Raw genomic sequence first — 9145 nt, 5'->3', positions numbered from 1 at the left:
TAGAAACCACACTGCTAACATTCTTCTCACTATTCTGTCTTCAGACATAACAGGCCTACTTGGAAATAACATTCACTTATCTGTGACAGATGAACGTTCTTATGTGCCAAGCCTGAGGGAGTGTCTGGTGGATTTGACCTTGTGCTTGAAGGGGTGTGTGGCACTGGTTATACTGGTGGTCACTGCATGCTGGTATTGTGTTTGTCACTAACAAAAAAATAAGGTGCGTGGTCGTTTAGGCTAGAATTGTGTGACGTGTTCATTGGAATTAAACGGGTCATCATGACAGACTGGTATTTCCCCTGAGCTTGAAGTGAAAAAGTCTCTAAACAGTTCACACCCTCAACCTGCCCTCTGACATTGCTCACACTTCTGTATCATTTCCATACAGCAGACATCAATGTTCCACATTACACTCTGAAAAGACTATTGTTTATCAGCAGGATAAGCAGCAACAATGAACCACTGGGTTTGACTAACCTTCCTACAAGGAAATGTTCATATGTTTCTGGAAGAACACCTTTGAGCAGGTGTAGAGGGAGCTGCAAGAGAGAGTGACGATGCAGATGGTACCAGGCCACCACCATCCCCACAGTAAGCATGGTGGTGGCGGCATCATGCTGTGGGGATGTGAACTGGGGGACTAGTCAGGATAGAGATGTACAGAGACATCCTGGATGCAGGGCTCTTGACCTCAGACTGGGACGACGGTTCACCTTTCAGCAGGAACGACCCTAAGCACACAGCCAGAATATCAGAGGAGTGGCTTCAGGTCAACTCTGTGAATGTCCTGGAGTGGCCCAGCCAGAGCCCAGACTTGAATCCGATTAAACATCTCTGGAGAGATCTGAAATGGCTGTGCACCGACGCTTCCCATCCAACCTGATGAAACTTGAGAGGTGCTGCAAAGAGGAACCGGCGAAACTGCCCAAAGATAGGTGTGCCAAGCTTGTGGCATCATATTCAAAAAGGGTTGAGGCTGTAATTGCTGACAAAGGTGAATCAACAAAGTATTGAGCAAACACTGTCAATACTTATGTACATGCGATTTCCTAGTCTTTTTATTTTTAATAAATTTGCCAACATTTCTAAAACACTTTTTTCACGTTGTCGTAACGGGGTGTTGTGTGTAGAATTTTGAGGGACAAATGAATTTATTCCATTTTGGAATAAGGCTGGAACATAACAAAATGTGGAAAAAGTCAAGTGCTATGAATACTTTCTGGATGCACTGTACTTATTTGCTAGTGCTGATGACTTTTGTCTAATGAGTAACTAAGTGAGTGTGTCTAAACAGAGTATTGAGGGTGGGGGGTGTTTTTTTGTCAGTGTGAATATAACGGTACATGCAGCAGATTCAGCTGTGCCACATCATCAGAAACATGATGCTTCAGAGGAAAGGACGTCTCAATTCTCTTAAAACTGATTTCCTTGCTTCTTCTCTCCTTGCGTGGTTTCCTTTCGTCTCTCCGTGCATCCCCAGTGGGAGGGACTAAGACGCAAGGACAGGGAAACGAGGATGCAATGTCTCTCTCTCTCTCTCTCACCCAACCGGTCGAAACAGATGGCTGTCCACCCAGATCCTGGTTCTGCTCGAGGTTTCAGCCTGTTAAAAGGAAGTTTTTCCTCTCCACTGACACCAAGTGTTGCTCATGAGTGACTTGCTGGGTGTCTGATAAAGAGTTTAGTCTGTACCTGCTCTACATGGAAAGTGTCCTGAGACAACTTGGGTTTTGATTTGATACTATTTAAATAAAAGTGAACTGAATTGAATTAAAACAAACACGATTAAGGAAAGCAAAATGGCAAGGACAAAATGGCTTGCCTGCAATAATGTGTGAGAGCTTTAAAAACTGCTACAGCTGATTTCACATCTCTTTACATTTTATTGTCAGTACTTTTAAAACATTTGTTAGCAATAGAAGGAAAATAAAATCAACATAGAATTTAATTTTGTGTGTATGTGCATGAGTTACCATCACAAATGAGGTGTGTAAAGAACAAATAAACACAATCACATGATAAAAGAGCATAAGTAAGTATCATATTAGCATTACAAGTAATAATAAACTTTATTTGTATAGCACCACATAGCATAACAGAATGAGCATGAAATCAGAGGTGGAAAATTAAAGGAAAATTAGATGGAAAATAAAACCCACTTGATAATAGTACAAATAAGACAAAAAAAAAAAAAAAATAGGATGGAAATAGAAAACAGAGAATGCATAAGATAGGCAGGGTGGTCGTCCCCTTATCAGAAGGTTGGTGGTTCGATCCCCAGCCTCAGCAGCCTACATGTCAAAATGCCAGTGGTCTAGTTTTATGACATATAGTATATTTTTTCTATATTGACAATGATAGTGCAATATAAGTTTTTCAAAGGTACCGTCTCTTAACTAGTTAACCAACAGTTTTAAACGTTTTTGAACCTGGTGACACTGTGATGGCTGAAAGACACAAATGATAACCTGTCTGCGGACTGTAGAATGAAAGAGAATCACATCTGAGACCCGACCCAGCTCAGTAAACCACATCATCTGAACCATCAATGAAATCCAGATCTAAAAGGTGATTCTTTAGTTTCCAAGACAAACACAGAAACACACCCCTGCATGAAATTAAAAACAAAATTTAAAATTTAAAGATGAAAATGTGTTGATTAAAAAAAAAAAAGAAAGAAAAAAGATTCGATTTAAATTTGCTTTCACTATAGATATTGTGAACTAAAATGTCACAACAGGAGGCAGAAGGTTTTATATTACCATTTTTATTTTGGGGATATTTCTGTCTTTATAGTAAAACTGAAAGCACAGAAATGACAAGAAATGAGGATGAAGAGGGGAATACGTAAACAGAGGTGGGCCAGATGTTTTTCCACTCTTAAAAGTTCATGATTGTTTCAGATGATGTTTCACAAACTTCAGCCCATCAATGAGTCCATGAGTGAGAGGACAGATATACTGTGACTGAACACATTAGAGGAGGTAGAGGAGGTTTAAATGTAGTGAAGTTTAGATGACTGCATATTGTCATGCACATGTAGAGGGACATACCACACAAACTGGACTGGAGAATGAGGAACATCAAGCGTCACACGTCGACCAAACCAGACCCCAACCCTGGCCCTCCTCTGAGCTCTGATCCAAAAACAGTGAAGAACATCATTCTGTAAAGCTCAGAACATGTTCTATATTCCACAGACAGAATATTGATTCATCCTCATGTCTGTGTGTTAACCACAGGGCTGGGGCTGGAGTCGGGTGGTAATTAGCTTATCTTAGCATGAAGACTGGGAACTGGGGGAAACCGCTAGCCTGGCTCTGCCCAGCACCAGTAAAGCTTCCTGATTAACATGTTATATCTTGTTTGTCTGATCTGAACAGAAATGTAAAAACAACAGTTTGGTTGTACAGAGTTGTGTGCTGGAACAATTTCTTGATGATCAACAGGCGGCTGCAGTAACAAGTCTTGTCATCAGACTCATTTGTGTAATTTCCAGCTGCAGAGCTCATTGGGACATACTTGATGATACGAACATCTAGTGACTTCACCAAATACAAATGCATGGCCATATGCTTTGTGGGAACAAATATAGGATCAACCTTACATTATTATAGATGGACAGTAAAAAAAAAATAAAAAAGCACATTTGGGAGCTGAGAGGAGAAATACAAGTAATCTAGAAGAATCACTTTTATATAAAACAACATAATACTATTTTAATGGTCTCTGGTAGCACATTTATGAATGGAACATATTTCTCACAATTACAGATAAAGGGGTATTTAATATTTATGCTGACAGTGTCAGATGAATGATATCATTGTCATTCTCATTTGTGCAGAGCCTAAAGGGCATTAAAAGAGAATAGCCACCCCAGCAACAGTGCTGCAGAATGACCAATAACTGAACCATGAACCTTGAAGAAAAACATGATGTTGCTGTTAAGTGATAAAATAAATCGGTGGAGGTTCTGTTCTAACTGTGTCGTTTTTGGGCAATAATAATAATATTCAGTCAGAATCTAGCATGTCATAAACTAAATGTTTCTCGTTGTTGGTCTAAAACCAGTTTATGCATTTCTCACCACCAACAGCTGGACTGGTGAAGAGCAAGAAACCACAGTGAATTGTGGGATACACTGATCTCTGAAGTGGTGTTAGAAGTGTTTATCCATTTTTTTCTGACAGGGGACACACTTGTTAACACTTTGTGGTGCATGAACTTGCATGTAAGTGCTCAAGGCCAAGCGTTGGTATTGGGACAGACCCTTTGTCTGACTGAACACATTCAGTGTGGAGTTTATTGGAGTTATTGATTTTCTCATCTAATGCTGGGCAGGAAAATGTTTCTTTAAGAGAACTCACTGAGCCTGTGTCTCAGAAGAACAGCAACAACTTAATAACAACATTAAATGACAATAATATATCTTCAAACATTTTTAATATAAAAACATCACGTGAGTGTTAGCTGGTGTGCTAAGGGTAGTGTGATGGTTGTGTGGCGACAAGTCAGCAGGAGTAAATTAAAGTCTGGTGATATCTTGACACATAAACCTCACACAACATTACAGTTTACCACAGTCCAGCCTTGTGCTCCATCAGCAAACATAAATTATAAAAACAAGACACCATGTTTCCCTTCGACATTTCAACCAGCCAGGACCACAGTGTAAGGATATCTGAGGTCAGCTGTAGAAGGTTAGACCTCTGTTGATTTGGTGCGTTTCATTTCACTGAAATAAGAAGAAAAACACACACACGTTATAGAATAAGGAGCAGAGTGCAGAGCTACACCTGTGGTGGTGTTTGGAGAGCTGCAGAGTGTTTTCTGAACATATCAGGGATACTAAACTCCTCCGGATAAAATGCTGTTTAGCTTCACAGTTGTGGTTTAGTAGAGTAAGTAGTAAAGCCAAACACAAAGTAAACAGAAAATTAGGAGGAGACATAAACTATGAACAACATGTATGTAGTGGTTGTCATAATGTTAACATGCTGATGTTTAACAGGTACCATGTTCACCATCATAGTTTAGCATGTTGGCATGCTAACATTAGCGAAATAGCAGGTAACACAAAGTACAGCTGAGGCTAATGGGAATGTCTATTATCGGCCAGATTAAAGTATTGACCTGATGATGGCGCTAGATGGAAAGTCAGAGTCAAAAAACTTATTACAACTCATCCTGAGAGAACATGAATGTCTGAACCACATTTCATGACAATTCATCCATCGTTGAGATATTTCAATCTAAGTAAAGTGGTGGAGAGAGAGACAAACAGAAAGGAAGACAGAAAGACTGAAAGACAGACAGACATGCATATAGAAAGACCCTGAAAGAGAGACAGACAGCTCTGTCCACCTTCTGCTGTTTCTGCCAGCTGCTGTTATGTTCTTACAGTTTTGGGAGACGTTCTGACAGTATTCCTACAACATGATTGGATGAGAATCTTCAGAGCTTTAGCTTCATCTCATGTGATGTGACCTTTGACCTGTGGAACTGCTGACTTACCGGAGCTCCTCTTTGAGCCGGGCCAGTTTGTCGTGCAGCCGATCATTCTTCACTTGAATAGGATTATTGGGGACAAACCAAGCCGCTACAAACTTACACACCACCACAACGTGCTACAAAACACAGATAAAACACATTCAGAAACGATTTAACTATCTCTTTCAGTTTAAATGGACAACACTGTCTAACATATCCCAAGTACAAACCTCAAAGAGGATGACAAAGGCAAAGCGCACAGCCAAGACCAACCAGAACTGAGAAGTCAGTGTGTAGTCCTCATCACTCCTGTAGTCTCTGTAGCTGCACACACACATGCAGAGAGACAGCTTGTCATGTTTATCAGAACTCTGGCTGCTTCTGTTATGTTTGTGCCAACCAGAGTAAGAGCAAGCTCCTCTCACCTACACTGTGTGACATTGATGCCATTGTCTGTGACCATTTGATGTGGAAGAAAGTCCCGTCTAACCGCTGGGTGTGTCACCAAGGCCGTGGACAGAGTGTCATTAATGTAGCCCTGCATGCAGCTGCAACAAGAGAACCAAGCGCACACGATGAGACACGACGCAGCCTGCTGATTAGTTATCAGCAGTGTCTACCAGCTGAAACATGACTAACTCTGTGTGAGTGCTTCCGTTAGCACAGGGGCCATAATGGTAACGGAAGACGAGCCGTGGAATGAAGTCTGATGAGACGCCAATGACCAGACCATTAGCAATCACTGCCAACACACCAATGACCTCCAACACCTTCGTCCACACACCTGCAGACAGAGGACAGTGCTGTGAGACACATCCAGCTGTACACAGAGGACAGTGCTGTGAGACACGTCCAGCTGTACACAGAGGACAGTGCTGTGAGACACGTCCACCTGTACACAGAGGACTGTATAAATCCTTCTACATGAAATTACGTTTTTATTTTCTATCATCTTCAAATTAAAACACTGGAATTACAAGAATTCAAAATAAATCTTAAGCACAGATATTCAAAAAACACCCACACAGCTTACCGATGTCGTTGGTCTTCCTGGGAACCAGCCGCCGTTCCAGGCGGACCATCTTGATGGCGTCCAGACGGATCTCAAAGATGTTGTTCATGAGAGCCAGGAGGGGGGCAAGGGGGAACGCTGCCACGAATATGGTGGTGAAACTGAACTGGACCACTGGAGGGGACAGGCAGTAAGTTAGTAACATAGAAGTAATTCTTTTAAGCACTTATGCTAATTTTAGATTCAGTGTTTCATTGTGTCCTGGCAAAAAGCATTAGGAGTAAATTTAACAAATTCTGAGAAATGTGTGCTGTTTACATACAACGGTATGATGCTGCAATGTTATGCTAGATGGTGAAGGTGAGACATTAAATGCATTCCAGGAGGTCCAGTTTGAACATCAAATAGAGGAAATGAAGGTCACAAAAAGAGACTCCAAAATACTGCAATAAGGTTTGAATTTGTTTTGGGATAACTGCATTTGAACTTGACTTCTGGTGCTGCATGAGTGGTGTTTTTTAGGACTTCAGATGGTGCAATTACTCTTTTTAGCTTGTTCATACACCATGGAGACTAAAATCATTTGCCCTGGTCTTTCCAACGGTTTTTGCATTGTTTATAATCATGTCTGGGGATCCTGAACGCAGCCATGGGCCCAATGTTTACACCATGAGATATCGCTCTGTAACACGGCGGTGCTTCCCAGGAGAGACCCGATGTTCTCTGCAAACTGAGGAGGAAGAGATGGGGAAGCAGTGACGGGGCAGCACAAGGGGACGAACCTGTCCTCCCTTTAATCATCAGTGGGATTAAGATAAAATAACACTTATTTAATCCCACACCGCGGAAATTAAATTGTTACATGCTGCAAACAATAAAAGATAGACAGCAGAGGATCAAAATTGTCAATAAAAAAAAGGTATAGATATGTATATGTACATTATACAGGACAATGAGAATACTGCTGCCACAAGTGTATAAAAATATATGTTGCCTTCTAGTGCTGACGTTTCTCGTTCAGCTACTGTTGGAATCCACGTTCAAACGAGAGAGTTGGGTTTTCAGGTGTGAGGGTCAGGGGGAGACTGCGGACCTACCCATCTCCAGGAACTCGTTGAAGAGGCTGAAGGCGTCAGTGTTGGCCAGGTGGTAGTTACGTAGCCAGTCCCGAAGTTTGCATATGTCACACGGTTCAACACGTCCCTCTTCATCACGGCAGGCCTTCCTGTAACAGTGACCGCACTTCCTCTGCAGCTTTTTTGCCGTGTTTCTGCTCAGACAGCTCTTCAACCAGCTAGAAAACACATCATCTTAACATGAATGCAAGGTCTGACATGCTTCCATGTTTACAGAATGTGTTTTTAACTCATCACGTCTGCTGCTGTGCAGGAGATGTTAAATGAAAACACACTCACGGCACAGTAAACTCAAAGATGTTGTTGAGAGTCTGTTTGAGCAGCATGATAACAGCCATCTGGATGAAGAGGTCTGTCAAACAGCCACTAGGATGGCACTACAAGACATAGAACAAATCTAAAGGTTAGCACTGCAGAGTACTCATGCTGTTTGACTAAAAACACAATGAATCTCCTCACCTCCTCCATTCTGCATCCGGCGATACGCACATAGTCTCCTGGATGGCCGTTTATCCTATGATAAGAAAATATCAACCTCACATCAGAATTTTAACCTTCTGAACTACATGCAGGAGCAAAAAGCAACTATATGAAGACTGAAAAGGTGGAGCTACTTTAAACTAATTAGCTGCAGCCATCTCGGCTACTGACATCATGAGCCACATAACAATACACGACAAAGTGTGCACCGGGTCACTTCTGATACTGAATGTTTCATGATTTAAAATAAGGTGACCTCAGAGTACAGTCTGTCAGTGTCTGTGCATCCTGAAGAGGGTTCTCTGTGTTGCTTTTGCTGGTTTCTTCCATTTTCTTCCCACTATAGAGGGTGTCACCTGCTGTGGCTTGTGATTTGTGATATTTGGCCATATAAACCTGACTTCACCAGATCCAGAGAGAGACAGTTACAGACAGACAGAGTACCTGCCCAGGAAGAAGGCCACATAGAAGAGGGAGGAGAAGAGAGTGAAGAACTGGAAGGTGAACATCTTGACTGTGAAGCTCCTCTCTGTGGCAGCGAATGAGTTAGTCTTCTCTGAAGAGAGAGAGAGACACACACACACGCACACACACAGACACGCACACACACACACAAACACGCACACACACGCACATACATACACGCACATACACGCACACACACGCGCACGCACACACACGCGCACACACACGCGCACACACACAGACACACACAGATATTTGACAAAATGTCTTGGAATATCTGATTTTGTCACAGTTCAATAATAGAATTGTGTTTTTTATATTTTAACTAGACATGAATGACAAGAATGAGTGTATTTCTTTATCTGTGTATTGAACCCTTGTACACCTGCTAGTACAACATACTGAATGAAGTGTCCTACTTTGTTCTCACCTATTTCACACAGCTTGAGGGAGACCCATCTGTTTACCTATGGGTGGTGTTGAAGGAGAGAGACACACAGAAAGGAGAGATCTTATGGTTAATACACTGTTAGCAGGTAGACCTTTCTGAGAGCTGGAA

At 41.8% G+C, this 9145-nt stretch overlaps 1 protein-coding gene across 2 annotated transcripts in view; it reads right to left on the bottom strand.

The window, feature by feature from the left end:
- Nucleotides 1–1887: 1887 nt before the first annotated feature.
- LOC121609533 (anoctamin-9-like) overlaps nucleotides 1888–9145 on the bottom strand; it is a 29149-nt gene continuing 21891 nt past the window's right edge. Inside the window, exons 14-24 of one of the 2 annotated variants that reach the window (XM_041941193.1) lie at nucleotides 9017–9053; nucleotides 8566–8677; nucleotides 8101–8155; nucleotides 7921–8018; nucleotides 7603–7799; nucleotides 6527–6679; nucleotides 6133–6277; nucleotides 5919–6041; nucleotides 5724–5817; nucleotides 5518–5630; nucleotides 1888–4738 (exon numbers count right to left, since the gene is read on the bottom strand). In XM_041941193.1, the coding sequence (XP_041797127.1) occupies nucleotides 4705–4738; nucleotides 5518–5630; nucleotides 5724–5817; nucleotides 5919–6041; nucleotides 6133–6277; nucleotides 6527–6679; nucleotides 7603–7799; nucleotides 7921–8018; nucleotides 8101–8155; nucleotides 8566–8677; nucleotides 9017–9053 (1161 nt within the window). In that variant the 3' untranslated portion in view covers nucleotides 1888–4704. Of the gene's footprint in view, nucleotides 4739–5517; nucleotides 5631–5723; nucleotides 5818–5918; nucleotides 6042–6132; nucleotides 6278–6526; nucleotides 6680–7602; nucleotides 7800–7920; nucleotides 8019–8100; nucleotides 8156–8565; nucleotides 8678–9016; nucleotides 9054–9145 lie in introns of those variants that run through there. The other variant, XR_006006997.1, reaches the window with a different exon arrangement.

The sequence above is a fragment of the Chelmon rostratus genome, chromosome 1 (genome assembly GCF_017976325.1).
Source record: "Chelmon rostratus isolate fCheRos1 chromosome 1, fCheRos1.pri, whole genome shotgun sequence".
Taxonomy (NCBI): domain Eukaryota; kingdom Metazoa; phylum Chordata; class Actinopteri; order Chaetodontiformes; family Chaetodontidae; genus Chelmon; species Chelmon rostratus.
This window is presented reverse-complemented; position numbering and strand designations above follow the sequence as displayed.